Source organism: Pteropus medius, unplaced genomic scaffold (assembly GCF_902729225.1).
Source record: "Pteropus medius unplaced genomic scaffold, Ma_sr-lr_union100, whole genome shotgun sequence".
Classification (NCBI taxonomy): Eukaryota; Metazoa; Chordata; class Mammalia; order Chiroptera; family Pteropodidae; genus Pteropus; species Pteropus medius.
The window spans coordinates 28,159,645-28,180,920 of record NW_024340696.1 but is presented as its reverse complement, the minus strand read 5'-3'; the positions used below and the strand labels follow the sequence as shown (position 1 = coordinate 28,180,920).

General features: G+C 31.8%; 1 protein-coding gene across 1 annotated transcript in view; it reads left to right on the top strand.

Moving 5' to 3' along the window:
- Positions 1 to 21,276, top strand: part of WASF1 (WASP family member 1) — a 58,415-nt gene that overhangs the window by 34,838 nt on the left and 2,301 nt on the right. Inside the window, 7 exon segments of the mRNA XM_039870272.1 lie at positions 5,369 to 5,529; positions 10,882 to 11,016; positions 15,068 to 15,221; positions 16,293 to 16,410; positions 17,893 to 18,068; positions 19,684 to 19,863; positions 21,169 to 21,276. The exon segment at positions 21,169 to 21,276 is cut by the window's right edge and continues 4 nt beyond it. Of these exon segments, the coding sequence (XP_039726206.1) occupies positions 5,397 to 5,529; positions 10,882 to 11,016; positions 15,068 to 15,221; positions 16,293 to 16,410; positions 17,893 to 18,068; positions 19,684 to 19,863; positions 21,169 to 21,276 (1,004 nt within the window). The 5' untranslated portion in view covers positions 5,369 to 5,396.

The following is a 21,276-nucleotide window of genomic DNA, read 5'->3' as shown; positions in this document are numbered from 1 at the left end:
TACACACGCACATACACACATATATAGTCTCAATTTGGACCAACAGAAGACATTCTGAAAATAACTTACACAATGCACTGTTATTATAATAGTCACCAAAATATTTTTTTAATTTAGAATTCTGTCAAACATTTTGCTATAGTTAGATTTTGATAGTGTTATTTACTCTTTTAAAAGAGGGCTTTTAATATACTTATTTGTTGAACCTGCTGTCATAAGCAGTATTGTAGATAATTTTATTTTTAATTAAAAAAATCTATGTTAGGATTTAAAATTAAAATCTAATGAACATATGTAGAACACTGCAACTAACAACAACAAAACATGCATTCTTTATGTATAATTGACTATGCTGGGCAATAAAATAAATATAAATACATTGTAAAGGGTTGAAATTATGCAGAGTATATTCTTTGACCACAATGCCATTAAGCTAGAAATTAGTAACAAGATAATTAGGAAATCTCCATATGTTTGTTATTTAGAATAATACACCTTCAAATAATCCATGGGTCAAATAAAAATAGAACAAAAATCATAATGCAGAAATCATAGTCATAATGTAAAATTGTAAATATTTTGTTGTGACTGATAATGAAACAATATCAAAATATTTTGAGGGATACAGTTAATGTATGCTTAGAGGGAAATTTATGGCTTTAAAACCATATACTTGAAATGAAGCTGAATATCAATAAGTTAATATCTATATCAATAAATTTTAAAAAGAGCAGCCTCTTAAACCCACAGTAAGCAGATAGAAAGAAATCAGCAATAATAAAATGGCAAGCAAACATACAGTAGTGAAATTCAATAAAGCCAAAAATTGGTTCTCTAGAAAGACTAATAAAATTGATAAACCCTTTGTGTTATGGAAAAGAAAATAGAGGATGCAAAATTAACTTTTATAATAAATGGAAAAGAATATTTTATAATCTTATATTCATAGGAAAATTATAAGAATATTTTGAAGTCAATTTGAAATTTTAGATGTAGATAAATTCCTAGAAAATGCAGCTTATCAAAATTAACAGAAGAAATAGAGAATGTTAAAAGTTCTATGACAAAGAAAGAATCCATAATTTTAAACCTTCCCACAAAGAAAACTTGAGGCTAAGTGGTTTCATAGGTGAACTATAGCAAACATTTAAGAAAAAAATAATGCATATATGAAAGAGAGAACATATCCCAACTGTTTTATTAGGCCAGCATAACCTTAATACGAAGCAAACAAAATACCTCTCAAGGACATTACACGAAAGGAAGATAGTGGACCAATATCTCTTATGAACATAAACGCAAAAATTACTAAACATAGTAACAAACCAAAACCAAATCCAGCAATATATAAAAAAAGATAATCTCCCTCTTTTGAGGTCAGCTAATTACAACCTTAATTACATCTGCTATCTTAATTTCTCTTTGCCTTGTAATATAACATAGTCACAGTTTCTGGGGACCAGAAAATAGATAGCTTTTGAGGGTCATTATTCTGCCTGTCACATACATCGCAGCTGAGCTAGGTTCATCCCAACGATCCAAAGTTGTTTAAAAGGAAAATCAACAATGTAGTTCACTGCATTAACAATAAAAGAAGTAAGTTACATGATCATCATAATAGATATAGGAAAAGTTGTTGATAAAATCAACGTCGTTCATAATATAAAAAATATCCTGGCAAACTAGAAATATATAGGAACTTAATCTATTAAAAGTATCTATAAAACAAAGCAACAATAACAACAAACACCCTATAGCAGACATTTTGTGAAATTTTGAGGCTTTTGCTTTGGTTCAGGAAAAAGACAAGAATGCTTGTTACCATTTCCTTATTTCACATAATATTAAAGGTTCTAGCTAGTGTGACCAAAAAAAAAAAGATTAGAAAGGAAGAGATAATCATCATTCACATATGATAGATGATATACTTTTAAAAAATCCAAAATCATAGATAAGTTAGTAGAGATTAGAAGAGTCTCTGGATCTAGGGTTGGTGTTCAAAAACCAATTTGTTTTTTTGTGTATACAATAAAGAAAATGAAATATAAAGAATATGCCTTTCCAGCATTATCAAAAAATAATCACATACATGCCAATAAATCTGACAAAGGATGTATACGACTTCTATTCTTAAAACTGTAAAACATTATTAAGGGACATTTTAAAAACCTGAAATAATTGGAGAGATATGTTATGTTCATGGATAGGAAGACACAGTATTGTATAGATATCAGTTCTCCCCAGTATGATCTATAAATTTAGTGCAGTTCCAATCAAATCCCCAATAAGTATATTTCTCTGTGTATGTGTACAACTTGATAATCTGATTCTAACATACAAAGGACCAAGAATAATGAGACATTTCTGAAGAACAAAGTCGGAGGGTTTGCTCTCTTAGATATCAAGACATACTGTAAAGCTCTATTAAGATAGTGTATCATTAGCTCTAGGTAGACAGACAAATGGAATTGTAGAGACCCCTAAAATGGATGTTAAAATTTATATAAATGTGATTTATGACAAAGTGCCACTGTAGAGAAAAGTAAAAGAATGGTCTTTATAAAAAAATGGTACTGAAATAATACATAAGAAAGTTGACTGCTGCCTCATACCATTCACAAAAATTAATTCCACATCAGAAATTAAAAGTGCAAAGCAAAACAACAAACCGAAGAGATAATATAGATTATATATAAGATCTTATTGTAGAAAAGGTATTTCAAAACCTATGCTTTCATATTAAGCCTAAAGGAAAAGGTTGATGAATTTTACCATATCAAGTATAAAAACGTGTTCACTAAAAGACATCAAAAGAGTGAAATAGAGAAGGTACAGAATAATATTAGAGAAGATACTTGCATCATACATATTCTTCTAATGGCACATATCCATTGTTCCTACAAATCAGCCCTGTTGCAATACATGATATATAGAAAGTAAGAGCATTGAAGAGGCACTTCTCAAAAGAGAAAAATCCAAAAGATCAATAAACATGAAAAGATGCTTAACCTCATTAGTAATTGGGGAAACAAGTTAAAACTACAATGATTTACCACAAAATACTTACAAGAATAGCTAAAATTCAAAATGGACAATATCAAGTGTGAGGATGTAGGGCGGCAGCAGCCTCTTACACAGCTGAAAGCAGCATACATTGGTAGTCATTTGGAACAGTTTGACATCATTCACAATAGTTTCAAACTGGAAACAACTCACATGAATATTTGAGTGAATAAATGTGTAGTCATGCAGTGGAATATTATACAGCAATAAGAAAACCTACACAAAACAACATGAATGAATGGTACAAGTACAGTGTTGACTGAAAAAGGCAAGATATGTATATGAGTACATTTACATAAAGTACAAAAAGCAATAAAAACTGTAGTGTTTAGAATACCTGCTTAAAAGTATAAAGAAAAACAAGGAAATGCTTATACAAATCAGAATATTGGTTACATATGGGGAGAAGAAGCAGCAAGGGATTGGGGTGGGGACCAGAGTAGGAGGATTCTGGGATCAATGTAGTGTTTTATTTATGTGGAGTTGCATAAGTGCTTAAATCATTGAACAGTACAACTTTGCTTACTTTTTTTCTGTTTCATATTATACAGTTTTTTAAAAGGTTTAAAATGTAGTGAGAATGCTGAACAAACAGGTCAGAGGAGATAAATTTCATACAAAAGTTTGTTTTTAAATAATGTTGATAACATTTCAGTACAGTTAACTTTATCTAAAACTTTTCATTTGATAGTCATTAAAGATCAATAAATAATAAATTACTTTCTTCATTAACCACTGTTATCAGTAAGTAAGTATAGAGGACCAAAAAAATGACCATACAAACTAACAAAACTGTGCAAAAACTATCATAATAATCAATGAGAAAAATTATAGTTCTATGATCTTTAAAAAAAATTGTCAAGACATTAAAAACTGCGTCGGTTATAAATGTATAGAGGAATGAAAAATGAAAAAAGTAGTAAAACAGTATAATATAAAACATAAGAAACAGAATTAAAGTTTTATTTATTTGTAAAAAAAACTTATCAAGAGTAGTTTAAACAGTGCTTTGCTTTGTATAACTTAGAATAGGACAGTTAGCAGAATGAGCATCTTTTCTGTACCTTGGCAAATTGTCTAATACCTGTCTACTAAATTTAGATCAGCTTTCAACATTTTATTCTTCGCACTTTGAATGTGGTGAAATATCTTCAAGTTCCTTTTAGTGTGAAGATTTTTGCTGGCATCATTGCCCCTGGGGCATCTTTTTGTCACAATCACTTTCCTCAATTATGTCAATAAGTTTGCCTTCACTAACTCCTTTGACTGCATATCTGGAGTCTCTCAAACAGTGGCAGTGGCAACATTCCCATAATCAACTGTTTCTTGTGTTACACCACTGGCATTCAATTTGAATTTCATTATCATTTTTTCTTGAGCATTATCGTTTTTTGTTTCTTTGCTGCAGTTTTATTTTTGTTGGCCAGTTCCCTCTTTTAGTTGCCTGTTTTGTAAAATTTCATGTGGGTTTATCACTGGGAGGCAGGAAGGTAACCCAGCTAGCTACATGCTTTACTGTCCAGATGAGGAATGACTGATTACTAACCTTTTTTGAAAGGAAGTGATGTGAATTGTCACTGGTTGTGATGTACACCTTATATTAACATAGCAATGTGTGGCCTGAAATGTTAGCAAAAAGTTTGTATTTATGCATTTGCTGACAGTTAATATACTGTGGTGGAGGAATTTAGAACCATGTTGTTGGGGAACTGGTGTTACCTAACTGAACTGTGATAGTTGAAATTTTCACATATATGGAAAGCCTAGGAAGTGAGGACTAATTCAAAGAAGGTTGAACTCTGATCAATTAAATAAAGATTTGATTGGTTTTTATGAGATTGAGGATGTAGGGCTACTTGGGCTATTTGATCTCTGAGCTGTTGGATGCCTGATACATTTTTTGTGGAAATGTAAACTTGATACTACTCGTCCAGCTTCTTTAATCCTTTTAGGCACTTATTTAGAGAGAACCTTTCACACCAACTCTCTCAAACAAAACTACTAGTAGTAGTAAGTAAAACTATGGTTTTAGGAGACTAATAGTGATGGTGATTGTGAAATCACCATGAAGTAGCTAACATTGAAAGTAAGGGGTTCCCCCCCTCCAATGTTTTACATAATGTTGACATTCTAATAATTGAAGATGAAAGAAGGTTAACAAATCAATTTTGATTCATTTAGTCAGGTAATTCCATTTTCATTGTTTAATACTAGCAAATATTTTATTATTAAATGTGAAAGACAAGATCTCACTCTCTGTTGGTTGAATTTGAATAACGTTAATTTATTGTTTGATTTCTTACAGGTGAACGGGCATAGAGGTTGAGCTCAAGATGCCATTAGTGAAAAGAAACATCGATCCTAGGCATCTGTGCCACACCGCACTGCCTAGAGGAGTTAAGAATGAACTGGAATGTGTAACCAACATTTCCTTGGCCAATATAATTAGACAACTAAGTAGTCTAAGTAAGTATTTTTATCCCAATTAAAAATACTACTCCCAAACCAGAATGTTATGCTATAGCGTATTAAGAAGATGTTCTTGTGATTAATTGGGGTTGGGGAATATTTGATGAGAATACAAAGTTATTGTGAAAAATATAGTCATTTTAAGTATAATTAATGAGTTTTAGAATAATTTCTTCTTTCCCTGTATATTTCCTCTGGGAAAGAGAAATAAGGATAGAATCTTGAGGAACAGAGTCACATAATAATTAGAGATTGTTTTTAAAGTAAGATTTGATCTGTGAAAGAGCCAGAGTTATACTTTAGCTTGCTTGTTATTGCTGTTTACTTCTTAGTGTTTTGGGGACATTCGTTCCTCTTTACATACATTTTATTAGCCTAGGGAAATATTTTTATATTATCAAATATCTAAAAGCGAAAGGTGCGAGGAAGTCACTAGTCAGGATTAGGTTAGCTAATCGAGTTGTCCAAAGGACTTTAAGATATCAGTCAAGAGTCTGATATGCAGCATGATGTCAAAATAGCAAGTGAACCTGACCTCTGACAGAAAAAAGGCAAGCAGATTGGCCAGGTAATAAATAAAAAGCAGTGGAAGGGGCACATAGTGGAGAAGGAGACAGGCAGTGTGTTCCCGTTATAAGATTACAGAACAGAGCTACTAGGTTAAGGAAGTAAATTTAGAATAATGGAAATAATTTATTTAATATTAGAAAATTAAAAAAATAAATCTAGTCTATCTTTGGAATTGAAGGATTTGTTTTCTAATAAGACATTTATAATTCATTTTAAAGGTAAAACAAGGTGTTCTTAGCCTAGATAGATTCTCTAAATGGTCTTACATTGATCTTATCTCTATCCTCTGACATAGATTGTCCTTAAAGACAGGATTGGCTCTTCTTTTTTTTTTAACTTTTGTCTTTTCTTTTTGTAATTGAGTACTTAGCATAAGATAGAGAGAGGTTGTTAATCTAATTTGTTTCAAATGAGAATATTGGTACATAGACATGTGTAACTAGAGCAACACATTTGAATGCTCTCCGGGAGAGCACTAAATTTCTACATTGCCTATGAAATAAGTTCTAAGAATAAATTAAAAGGTAGTTTATTTGAATTTAAGTATATTCCTTATCCCTTTTGGTGGTTAATTTTTTTAGGTTGGTTATTGGCAGTGAGTCACTAACATATTGTTTATTTGTATCTTCCTTGGGAAAGTCAATATAGAATATAGACATGTCAAAAGAAGAGTCTTAGATATTGTATTAACCTATGATTAACTATATTGTTTAAAGACATTTGCTAACATTTTTGTGTGTGTTGTCTAGCCCTAATTCCCTGTAACATAACATGACTGTATATAGAATTTATATGTAATACATATACCCGAGTACATCAGCATGTTAATATTAAAATACATGTGTTAGCATAGAAATGACATTAATTAATTTGGTTAAGATGTTTTAAAATTAATGAATTTTGGGTTTAATACTGACATCTCATTTTAGGTATATACCCAAGATAGAATTGAGAACTAATATAATGATTAAGGGTGTTAATTTGCAGGACTTACAGAACTTAAAGGTGAAAATGAGTTTTCAGGTCTGGTATAGTCCATATAAGGAACACCGGTCAGCAAGCACATGGTCATGTTGTAGCCAAACTCTGAAAATAGAAATACGTTGTAAAAATATAACTAAATTAGGTTTTGAGTACTTGATTTGGAATCAGAGACTCTGTAGGCATTTTGTAAGCAGTTCTTAGAGATTCAGAAACAAAGAGAAAACCTGTGAAATATTGAAGCAAGGCGTAACAGTAGTTTACCACTTTGGAATTAAGTTCTGTGGCAGCTTTCCCACTTGACAGTGGAGAACCTGGAATTAAATTCAAAAGGTCTCTAGATAGCCAGAACAGACAATCCCATGCACTAAAGACTGAGCACATAAGATAACTAATTGATTCCTCTCTCAGAACCTATTTACTTTTACTTGGATAGTTTATACAGATTTGATGATCTGATTTCCAAATATTTATGCTTCAGAGCATTGAAGGGGAGATCTGGGGGAGATAATAGAAGTAGCTCTTAACAGAAGCCAGCCCAAAGAGGTGAGGTGGTTTACAGCAAATGACAAAGTTGTATGAGGGAAGAATCAACATAAAAACTGGAAAGAGGCCATTTAATTTAAAAGCACATATTCTTATACATTTCAAAGCTTTTTTCTGGCCTAAGGCACTAGTTGATTTTCATAATCAATTCATGACTATGAGTCCTCAAGAAATGGTTATGTTTAATTTTTGAATTCTACTTAAGACAGGGAAACTTAGAATAGATTTTATATTGGTTTCCAAAAAAAATTAGTCAAAATAATTAATGTTTTAAATAATCTCTGAATTACTTTGAAAACTTGGCTGTCCAAAATGGTTCTAGGTAATTGAGATTTTCACTTTGGTACTATTGTTAGCATTAAAAGTACTGGAGGACACAGCAATGAAGGTAAACTGCAGGGCTCAGCATGGCGTGGGGCTGAACATCCTCCTGACCTCTTCCTCATTGAACTGTATATCCCAGGGCTTTTTTTCTTCATGGAACACATTTTTGTTTTATAATATGTAATTATGGACAACTGAGAATTAATTTTATGTAAATTTCTTCTGCTTTATGAAAATTTCTTTCCCATTTTATAGTTGTCTTACTTTAACAACCATTGGGACTCTTAATTACCGGAGGGTTCTTTTGCCATTCTCTCTTCTAAGGCTTTTTTCTTATTGAATATTGGCAGGTCATGCTACCAAGATAAGCTGATAGAGCCTACTTCTTGTTCTCAAACATAGCTACTAGCTAGCTAACAAGATAGATGGATAGGAGGTTGGATAAATAGATTGGCTTGATAAGACTAGTGGATACATAGATAGACAATGGACAGATAACAATACTTTGCTGTGTGACAGAGCTACATGGTTCTTGTCTGAAAAGACCATACCCCGTTTAGTCGAAGAGTGATCAGGTGAATACTGAAAGCTTTCTGAACAGTGTGCACATGCACGTAATTTAAATCATGAGTTTTATATTGTAGAACTGAGAAAAGAGAGAGAAACACAAGGTGAAGTCATTAGAGGAGGCTTGCTGAAAGGAATGTGAATTGAATTAGGCCTTTAAAAGAATAAAAAGAATTTGGAAAATGAAGATGAATGAGGAAGGAAGCCATTTCAGCTTGCATGAAGAATTAGACAAATAAATAGAGGCAAAAATAAATATATAAAGGGGATTAAAAGGACAAATGGGAGAGAGAATGTTAGATGAGTGGACTCAGATTTTAATATCATAGATAATAAGGAAAACTTGTAGGTTCTCAAATAGAGAAGTAGTATAATAAATGTAAGGTTAGTCAAAGTTCAGATACATACACAGTCAGTTTTACATTGCAAACTTTATTCCTTTCACCATTCTCAGAGGGAAGGGGGAGGTAGATTTGGAAATAAGAAAGGATATGAAAAGGGATGCTTATCTTATCCACTGAAGTACTTGGCACTTAAACTTGTGGCGAGGGGAGCATAGACACCTTACAAAAAATCTGTTAAAGAACTATTGGCTGTCTTTCCAGAAAAATGCAGATACATTTTAAAATGTGCATATAATTTCAGGTAATATACAGGTGGTAAGGATCCCTGTATTAAACTGAGCTCTTTTAGAATGAAATTGTCTCTTCCATCTGTGTATTCCTAGCATTTCTATCCCTAACATCATTGAATAAATGAATAACTTTATACTGGCCTTTTCTTCCACTTGGGATGTTTCCCTTATCTGTCAGAGAAACTCTGTCTCTGGAAGTGTCTTGAACAGCTTATATCCAAAAGTTAGGTGCTTCTTTCTGCGTATGCTACGTGGCTCTTATTACAGTGAGAGCCCATGTTGAGCTTCTGCCCTGGATCAGGTACTCTGCCAGGCCCTTTGTTCATACTGTCTCTTTTTCTTATAACTTCTTAAAGCAGATATTTTTATCCCTATTTTATAGGTGAAGAAAAAGCAAATGGAGGAAAATGGAGGAAAGATTTAGTTTTATAAATTGCTTTTCATGTGTTTAAATGTCTGCTCAAAACTCATCAATGCCAGAGGAAAATGGAGGAAAGATTTAGTTTTATAAATTGCTTTTCATGTGTTTAAATGTCTGCTCAAAACTCATCAATGCCAGAGACTTTCTTCTAATCATTTTATATTGCCAAGCTCTGGTACAGTGTCTGGCACATAAGATATTTTCAGTTAGTTTGGTTTAAAGAATATATATGAATGAATAAATATATACAAAACTATCCTTTTTCTCTTAAGTTCTGACTTTTTTTCCTTAAAAATTATATAATCACCTAGGGCAAGAATTTTATGTTTTACTTTTTAGTGTATTCAGTAGGTCATACATGTACCTGGCATTGGATGAGCCCTCAGTAAATGTTTGTTGGTTTAACTGATAATATATTGAAATGCTTTGAAAATAAATGCAGTATTCATATGTAAACTAGTGAGATTAATTAATTCATTTAATAAGTATTTAGTACTTCTCTGTCATAGGAACTATCTTGATAGCGCTTACTACTGAGCTAGATTTAACCTAGTCAGTATACTTGGGACTACAATGTCTTGATCTAGGAAGGCCATTGACTTTTTTTTTTTTAATTCAAAGATATAGATAGTAATAGACTTATCTTTATGTTGTAAGTATACATTAGTTTATATATTCTAAATACACTTGAATATTTTTCATTGTAGGTCTTCTAAAACTCCTTTTAGAGTAGGATTATTTTGGTTTATTCTTTTCAGTAATGGAAATTTACACGACTAGAGAAAGATAATAATTTTAGATTTATGATGTTTTTTTAAAAAACTAGAATAAGAGAGAATGTAAAATATAAATTTTCAGAATCTGTTTTGGGTATACATAAGACAGGTCATCTACTAGGCTTGTAAAGAATCTTGGATTCTGCCACTTGGCCTGAAATTCAGTTCTAGTGCAGAGTTTATTTATGAATGCTGATTTGGAATTAAAAGATATAATATTTGTATGTACTTTCATATCTTAATCTTCTCTAATCCTCAACAGGTATATAGATGTGGGTAAAGCAGGTAGAGTACTTCCATTTTAGACACAAGTTACTAGCAGGAAGTGATAGAGCTAGTATTTAAAGGCAGATTTCCCAGGGCTTGTGTTGTTTTCTGACTGTCACAATTGAGTTACTTTAGGCTATAGTTTAAAATTTAAACTAGTTTCAAAAAATGCCAAATTTATCAGGACAGCACTTTTAAATGTTAAATCGTTATTTATCTCAAATCACATTAAATTTTATGATATATGCTTCATTTTTGCTTAGGTAAATATGCTGAAGATATATTTGGAGAATTATTCAATGAAGCACATAGTTTTTCCTTCAGAGTGAACTCATTACAAGAACGAGTGGACCGTTTATCAGTTAGTGTTACACAGCTTGACCCTAAAGAAGAAGAACGTAAGTTTATTCATATTATATTTTCTTTCACATATTTATTTTAGGTTAGATGAGATGAGTGAAATATTTAAAAACAGTAGTAAATGCAAATTTATTACAGGTCTCTTCTACTCATGCACTTTGGTGTACATGTTGTAATAAATCAATGAATTAGCTATGAATGCCATCAGAATGACTCTCTTGACTTTACTCATTTTTACTTTTTTGACCTCTTCTTTTTTTATACTAAAAGACTATTAAGTTTTTGACATGAAAAAAATTTTAGCCAGTCTTTTCCTCTATTCTCTTTCTCTTTTCTCCTTTACAGTTTATTTGTATACGTTTGTCTTAGAAATAAAAATTATTTGAAAATTACTTGAAATTCTTAGTAATTGAAATTGATTCTGTAGGAATGTAATTCTTTTTAATAGGTTTTTGCGTGTGCAAATGTTAAATTGCTAAAATCTGATTTAGTTATTTGAATATTATTTCCCACTTTAAATGAACATTTCAGAAAAATCCAAGTTGCTCATATATAGGACAAAAGTGTTCTATATTGAGTATTAAACCAGGGATATCAGGTTAAAAAAAACCCCACATTACAGGCTGAAATAATGGTAGAAATTTCAGCGGTAAAACATTTCATGCCTTGATAGAATGCATTGAATGCTGATGTTTCTCAAATCCCTTTCTGTTTTTTATTTTTTTAAATCAAAAAGAAATGGAACTTATTAAGAATATAATTTTCATTTATCCTAGAGAATTAGTGAATGTGACTCTCATAACTCTTCAAAAACTATTTTTAATATAAATGCTGTAATAGATCAAAACTTGAACAATAAGTATATTAAAATATATCACTGAAAAAAAGCAAAAAGAACGTAATGATAGCTGTCTTAGTGATTGAACAAACTTTTTTTTGACATAACCTCATTTAATGCCCAAATAAGAAGCACATACTTACTATGCTAAGTTTCTCCTGCTTCCAAAGATATAAACTCATAGATTTGGTTGTGAACAAAACCTAAACAGTCCTTTTTAAAAAACAAAAAGCCAGTTTTATTGAGATACATTTCATACACCCTACATTTAGCCCATCCAAAGTTAAATTGTACAATTCCTTGGATTTTGGCATATTCACAGAGTTATCCAACTCTCAGCACAAGCAATTTTAGAACATTTCATCACTCCCGAAAGAAACCTATTAGCAGTCACTGTCCATCTCCCCTTCCCCCTGCTTCTGGCATTCACTAATCTACTTTCTGTTTCTATGGATTAGCCTGGTCTGGTCACTTCATATGAGTGGAATCATATAATATGTGGTCTTTTGTGACTGGCTTCTTTCACTTAACATAATATTTTCAATATTGGTTCATGTCGTAGAATGTATTTGTATTTCCCTGATGACTAATGATTTTGAGCATTTTTTCATGGCTTATAAGCCATTTTGAGACAAGTCACCCAGCAGGAAGTGGTAGAGCTTAGATTTTAAACCAGGGCTTAAGTGACTTATCAGCAGTTTGTGCATCTTTTTTGGGGAAATGCCAATTAATATTCTTTTACCATTTTGAATTGGATTTATTTTTCTTTTTATTGTTGAGTTATAAGAATTCTATATATTCTAGATCCAAGTTCCTTATCAGATATGATTTGCAAGTATTTCTCCTATTTTGTAGGTTTTTCTTGATGGTTTCCTTTGAAGCATATACATATACATTAATCATACTTCTTGAAATTCTTGAAATAAAATCATTGCTGGTAGTAAAAAAATATTTTATGGCCATATTTTCATATATATCATTTATATCCAAAATTTCTTTTTTAAATAACTTAAAACATTTAGGTTATAAATATATGTCATCTATATATTTATATATAGTAATATATATAGTAATACAGAAATACACGGGCTGTTCTTATAGTATCAGAAATAAAAACTAACATTTAGTTTAAAAAAACTGTTAAATCTCTTAGCATCCCCATTAAAATTGAAAACAAAAATACAGATACTGGTAAATAACTTAAGATGTGTTTAAGTGTTTTTAAAAAATCCTAGCGTGCTGACAACCATCAGAATTGTTTATAGTCTCCTTTAAAATTATGTGGATGATTGGCTAAAAATTCAGAGCCTAAAAGCTGAACTACTTAATTTGAAATTGTTTGGAGGATGTTGGATAGAAGAAATTTTCAAAGTTATTTAACCTAGATTTTTAAACTCAGTGAGAGTTCAAACAAAGTAACATTATGAATATAATATTAAATTTTAGAGTGTAATGTCAATATTTTTGTTTTTTAATTACCATTGACCAGTAAGTAATGGTGAGAACTACCAATATACTTTTGAAAGTATGTAAAAATGAGTTTTAAGCAAAGACCTATACAATTATATTTAATTCAGTTATGTTTGTAAATATTGTGCTAACTTACTGTATTATATAATACTATTTAAATAATATCAGATGTCATTGTTGGCTCTTGGAAGGGGCTTTGTCACAGTGGTCTGTCAAAAAATAAGATGAATGATAAATGAGAGGAGTTGAAGATAGAAAGACCTTTACATAGTCTTACTTCTTTCTAAGAAAGTTTTAGGAGAATGAACACTACGTTCCATCTGGTTACGTACTTGAGGTTAATAAGTGGGATGGGAGAGTGGCAAGAATTGATCCATTTTGATTACAGAAAGCAGAGGCAACTTCTGACGGGAACCAGAGGAACAGCCTGTGGTATTGTGGCAAAAGGATCAACTTCAAAGGCAGATAGACCTGGGTTTTCTGTTCTGACTTTATCGTTTCTGAAGCACTTTGCCTTGGGCCAGTTATATAATGTTTTCTAGCCTTGGTTTTCTTACGTTTAAAAAGTAAATAATAATTCCTATCTCATTGAATCATAAAGGTTAAATAAAATAAAAATTAAATGAAAGCATCTAGCACATATAGTATGTACTCACTAAATATCTCTCATACTACTTTATAGCGATAGTGAGAAAAAAAAAACTTTATTTCTTTGAATTTTATTTTGGTGTTTTTATGTGTGTTACATATTGTGCACTGGAATTTCCACTAGGAGTACAGCTATGGTGTGGCCTTTGCCTCACTGCTTCACTTATTCCATAAATCCAAAGGTTCATGTAAGGATAATAGAGATACTGTTATAGGCAGAAGAATAATTAAAGAATTGTTACGATTGCTTAGTACTGACCTTGCTGTGATATAAAGCATTTATCTGTGTACTTAACGCCATATTAAATATGTAAGAAAAATCACCTAATTTTTTAATTTCAAGAAATCACTCAAAGCCTTAAGAATGTAGGATTTTGGTACAGTTTTTTTTTTTCTTTATGTTAACATGCTTCATAGTCCAAAAGAAAATGAGTAAATGAAGTTATTTTATATCATATATGCGATGGGGCTATGCTGGGTGCTAGAGATGCTAATGTACAGGACAATCTTAGTCTTCAAGAGCGTATAGCTAAGTAGAGGTCCTTATGGGACAAGAGCAAAGATAAGTGAAGTAGACAATAATGTAGATTGCCCAGTACTTGAAAATATTTTCTTTACTGTAAAGTTAATTTTGACTTTGTAGTATGTGTATAATATTTATAGTCAATATAGCATAGAGGTCAACAGCATGTTTTGCTCAGAATGCCACCGATAACTAAGTAATTCTCTCAGAGTTATTGGTATAAGCTAAATAAAAGTAATAAAGGGTGATAGGAAAAAAGGTTCTAGAAAAAAAGAAGAGAATATAGGTTGGTGGGGACCGGGGATGGCATGTAGAGAAAGAAAAGGTGTATCGGTGGGAAATACAGATGAGCTTCAGGTGTCATTAGAGCGTTCTGATCCTTAGAAATCAAAGGTTGCATTGAAACCCATCTGATTGGGAGAATTAGGCACAAAATGATATGGGATATAATTAGATAGAGCATTTACAATATGGTTCCTGATACATAAGCCTCGGTAGTTGCAACCTCCTGAGCCAGGCTGTTTTAAACAAACAGAGTATATGAATTTGTTTTTATGTGAAATCACCTTAGTAAAATAAACAAAACACATTTTTTTAAATTTTATTTTAGTGTCTTTGCAAGATATAACAATGAGAAAAGCTTTCCGAAGTTCTACAATTCAAGATCAGCAGCTTTTTGATCGCAAGACTTTGCCTATTCCATTACAGGAGACATATGATGTTTGTGAACAGCCTCCACCTCTCAATATACTCACTCCTTATAGGTCAGTATACTAATAAATATAAAGAATGGTTATTTATCTCAGACTTCAAATTCAGATAGGTAGCAGTCTACCTTTAAACACTAAGTCCCCAAACATTCTTTATTTTGACCAAGAGAATCCTTCTTATCCACTACCTTTAGAAAACATTTTCTTATTCACTAAGTGAGTTCCCAAAGTTCTGACATACAAAAGACAAGACTAATTCAAGGGAATTGTTTTGGCAGGTATTAATAAGAAAAGCTAATGGCAGACTTACTATCATGAATGGCCAAGGAGTTATTATCTTTCTAATTTAATTTCTAATTACATAAAAAGTAAAAAAAAAAAAAGAGCTCAAAATTCCACCACAATAACAAAATAAATATTATTTTTGCTTGTCTACTCTTGATCTATATGCATTAAATTTACGTAGTGAATATGTAATATGTTTTCTAAATGCTTTTTACCACTTAAAATACGATCTGGAATTATTCAGCTTTTTTTTGGAGTCCTTTCACATGGTTTCTTAAATAGGTAATTTAAGATTCACAGCACATATACTGAATAAAATGGTATTCAGGTAGTTATTTGAAACTATTTGTCAGTATGCAAGTCATTTGAATATAAGCAACTTACTACAACAATGACTTTTAGGGGGTATTTGGGAGGTTTGGTAAGATGATGAGTAAATTAGAATATTGGCAGAAACCCTCTACAATTTCTCTATTCTAAATGATATTATTGTCCTTTCAGGCTTTTGTCTTTGGCAGAACCATTTGTAATTATTGGCATTTCTCAAAGAACTTTTATAAAACTAGGTATTCAGCAGAAGTTAGGGATGAAAATTGTCCAGCTGTACTTTAAATTAATACCAACTCTGAAAAACATTTAGTTTTCCATTTTCCTTATTCTGCCTGCCTTGTGAGAAATGTTCTATTGGTGCAATATTCTAATTAATTTTGCCACTATTTTTACACATGCTACATTTTATTAATGTAATAAGAAAAACATCTCAGTAAAACTATTTCTATTTTGATCGCCTAAGTCTTCCTAATACATATTTTTTAATTGTTTTTTTTTTTTGTATTTCAGAGATGATGGTAAAGAAGGTTTGAAGTTTTATACCAATCCTTCATATTTCTTTGATCTATGGAAAGAAAAAATGTTACAAGATACAGAGGATAAGAGGAAGGAAAAGAGGAAGCAGAAGGTATTACAAGAGATTCAAAAAATTGAAGTTAGTTTTCGTGTATTTGTCTTTTGTTGCATATTTGGAATTTTATTAGTCTTATACTTTGACAGTTTTATTTCACTGGGTCAATATAATCAAATATTGAACTCTTTATACTCGTACAAATGTCACAGTCTAATTTGAGCAGATGAGCAATTAGGTTATTTTAATGTGGTGTGATAAGTGCCATAACAGAGGTATGCATGGAAGGTGTGGATAGCCCAAAATAGCACCTGCTTTAAACAGAGGACAGGATTGGTAAACACTTGCAACAAAGCTTAAAATGTATCTTGAACAATGAATAGGAATTAAGTGGACCAGGGAAGAGAAGGGCATTCTGGTAAGAAACAACAAGGGAATATGGTACAGGTATTGGGAAAGCAGATAAAGCTAATATTTTCTAACCACAAAGTATATCCTAAATGTTTTGGGAAGGTTATTCTCCCTAAATTCCTGTTATCTGCTGTGTTAGCATTTTCTGCTTTCTAATAAAATTCCCTTAGTTCTACTTTATTCCATGTTAATGATAACTAGAAATATAGAAGGAGAAAGCAATGTTGAACTTAGGCAGAATTATGAAAGAGACAAAGTCTGTCTTCATCACCCCTCTATTTCTCCTGTGGCTCTCTGCTTTTCCCGCTTCTTCCCCATAATGCCTTCTTGTTATTATCTTCTTAGCTGGACGGTATCCCAGTGTTCTAGCTAGAGTTTGCAAACTGGTGTCTGGCGGCCTAAATTACACCTGAAAGCAGTGTTTTGTTTGTCAACCACAGTGGTCTTAAATTTTTCAAACTGGAATGTCTTAAATGGACATGTCTGTCTAGTCACTGCTTTCTCCATCTTATGCTCTACTCTCTTCGTTTATGTATGTTCTTTGCCTGGCCCCTTTGGGCATTTGACTTTGTACCTACTCTAGACCTTTCTGTGCTTTCTTCCACGATTTAAATCACCTTTTGTTTTATTTTTCAGATACCCTGTTTTCTGTTGAGTGACACAATTATAATGAGTTAATTGGATAATTGGACTTTTTCTAATATATTAGTTAGCTAATTGGTGAATTCCCAGATAATATAACCTTAGTAAATTTTCAGGTTTGGTTAGAGATAGTGCCATAAATGTTAAAATTTCACTCATTATAGCAAAAACTAATAGAGATGGTAGCAAAGTTGGCGAATTATTTTTCATCTAAAAGGACTTTCTAACCTCAAATTTTATTATGTAGGCATACTATTTTATCTCGTGCATCAATTCCATTAGAGATTAAAGAAACAAGAAACAGATTACAAGCCAACTAGCTAAGATTTAATTCTGAATGTGCAAACGAACTGTGTTTCTTTTACTATATTATGATAACATTGTCTTTTTCAATATTGATGTTAGAATTTTATTTTGATTGTTATAACCTCTTTTTAAAAACTTAGCACTTCAGCATTTGGCTTTGTTTCAATACATCTGTTATAGCAGAAAAATCTGGATCGTCCTCATGAACCAGAAAAAGTGCCAAGAGCACCTCATGACAGGCGGAGAGAATGGCAAAAGCTGGCCCAAGGTCCAGAGCTGGCTGAAGATGATGATGCAAATCTCTTACATAAGCATATTGAAGTTGCTAACGGCCCAGCCTCTCATTTTGAAACAAGGTTTCTTTTCTTTTATTTGTTTTTTAACAAAATTAATGATAAATCACTGGCTTTATTTTTAATATTTATACCTATAAGTGTTAGGTCCTGAACTGTTGAACTGGCAGATCCTGTTATAAGTATAGAAGTGATTTTGAAACCTTGACCACTATAAGCCTACTGAAGTCTGCTCTTGGGCAGATCATTTTCATACCTGGGCTTTAGTTCTGTCATCTTTAAAGAGATGGTTGGAGTATATGATCTTCAGCATTGTTTTAACTTTCATATGAAGTCTCAATTCCCTTTCAGTATTTCAGGCAGTCTGCTAGAATTTTGTAATAGAGGAATGGAGTCTGGAATTTTTTTTTTTTTTCCGAAGAGTTATTGATTCACTATATATAAAATATATATATATATATATGATAGGAGTTGAGAAAGGGTTATATTTTGTCCTTTTTCTTTTTCCCGACTTCCTTTCTGTATCACATCTCCAACCTCAGGACTTTCAAACAAAATTACTCGTCCCCTTTTGCAAAAATAAAGAATAGGTTCTTTTCCTTTCTCAGGATCTAGGGGCCCTATATAAGCAACACGCTACCCTAGCAAACATACTAGCATCTCCTGTGGAGAAATTTATTTGCATATAGTTAATTGATAGTAGTTATTATTATATATATTATAGTTATTGATTTTTGAATGAAAAAAAGTTTAAGGTTTTTTCTTGAATAATACATGTAAATTTAGGCCATAAGTGAAATATTTTAGCCTATTTAGGAGTAATATACATGTAAGACTATATGCATTACAGAAAGAGACTGAAAGAATTGAGATTTTTTTTTAAAAAGTTAATCATCTATAGCAAATATTTATTTCAACTCCTGTTAAGCAGTTGAGGTATTTAGCTGACCCAGTAGTGTAAATACAATACTTTTGACTTGCTTTGTGCACATTTTTTAAATCTAACTTTGTTCTCAGCATGCACTACAATCAGTAAATATGTCTACATGCTCAAGGTATCCAAAATTTTGCTTAAATTTGCTTAAGTCACAAGTTGCAATGTTACTTAGCATTCTATTTTATCCGTACGTACGTAGCACCTTTGAAAACACTGAAAAGACAAAAACAATGTAGTTAACCATCTCTGTGGTGCTTGTATCAGGGAGGCCTTTCTCCTTGGGTATAAAACATTTAGAAGTCATTTACGTTTAAGAACAACAAGATATCCTTGTGGTAGGAAATTCCAGTTTTTATATTCTAGCTTTTGTCAGTGGCATCTTATTGTAAAGAAAATAGAGGCAGATAACTTTGAATGAAATTTGCTAAAAGTTAATTATGTTCATGTTCATAAGATTATATATGTAATACTTTTCATCCTTGTGAATTGAATTAGTATTATATTATAAAATAATAACTGAAGGTCACCAAAATGAACCCGAATCAGCAAGGAAAGTTTTCATTTTAAGCAGCATTTTTTGTTTTAAAAACAGGACGATGTAATAAGTATCTGAAATAAGTTTCCTAAAAGTTGTTAAAATATTGACATTCAAAGACTAGATAAACTTTAAATATCTCATGTGTAGCACTTTACTCCACCAATAATTCAAGAAAAATATACTGATACTGTCTATTTTTTTAGACCTCAGACATATGTGGATCATATGGATGGATCTTATTCACTTTCTGCCTTGCCATTTAGTCAGATGAGTGAACTTCTGACTAGAGCTGAGGAAAGAGTCTTAGTCAGACCACATGAACCACCACCACCTCCACCAATGCATGGATCAGGAGATGCAAAACCCATACCCACCTGTATCAGGTATGTTCAAACAAGTTTTGATGTGTTATCTCAAGGATTAGTAGTTTTTTTCTTTAAAGGCACAGATAGTAAATATTTTAGGCCTTGTGGATATATGTTTCTGTCACAACTATTTAACTCTGCCGTTGTTGCATGAAGGCAGTCATGGACTACACGTGTAATTAAATGGATATGTTTATGTTTCAACAAAACTTCATTTACAAAAACAGGGAGCGGGTCAGATTTGGCCTCTGGGAGGTAATTTTCCATCCTCTGATAATAGCTGACACATGCATTCTCTTGGGAAAATTTAACTAATGAGAATTTACTTTAAATATTAAAGTGCATTTCATTTTCCTATAGTTTTGTTATCAAGCACATAATGTGCAGTATAGCAGGTCCTTGAATAATGTCGTTTTGTTCAACATCATTTAACATTGATTAGATGCCGTACGAACTTAACTATTGTTTATATCAGTTAGCCTTTGGTGAAATTGGTTTCACTATGTCATTTCACTTCAGGTCATAGAACCTATTGACAGTGTAAAGAGAGGACTTAACTCTGTATTAATACAAATTAAGAGTTTTTGTTATGATGCAAGAGACTAAAAAATGGGAACCGAAGGTGTTGGTTATAAATGTTAATTTGATATTAGGGGAAATATTCTAAGAATTTGGGAAAGAATAGACAATTCTTCATAATAATATTTTGGTAAAGCTGTTCTGAAGTTTAATTCTGTCCATTGTTATCCAAATTACAAATTTTTAAAGAGAAACAGTTAAGTTTTACAATTTTCAGTTAAAAATATCAACCTTCTGTCTTTGACTTATTTGATGTTTCATCCTCAGGGAGGAAGAGGTCCATAAATTTCCTTTTGTAGTTTATAATTAGTTTTCATTGATTTAACTGAAATGACATATGGTAAGTCTTAATAGCTTCGGTATAAATACAGCATTGTATTGGCCATAGGTATTGCTACAAATATCGTAATATGATAAATGTTGAGTCATTACAAAGACGCACATCACAGTGTAAAACTGAGCATTTTACTTATCAAAGTAAGCATAAAATGCTTGAGTTGATAGGAAAGTTACATGCAGGGATAAGATCATTTAGAATTTTAGAAACCAAAGTACCACCTAAAAATTATTTTGTTGGAATACTTTTAGTTCTCATTTCATTCTAAATATTGCTGGAAAATTTTTTAGTTTTTATAGGAACATGTTAATGACTCTACCTTGATATAATTACTGATAGTCATTTATATATTGTATGGTTAATTTTTTCTCTTTTAATAACTTGATAGGATCTCTTTATCATTTCAGTTCTGCTACAGGTTTGATAGAAACTCGCCCTCAGTCACCAGCTACAGGCAGGACACCTGTGTTTGTGAGCCCCACCCCCCCACCTCCTCCACCACCTCTTCCATCTGC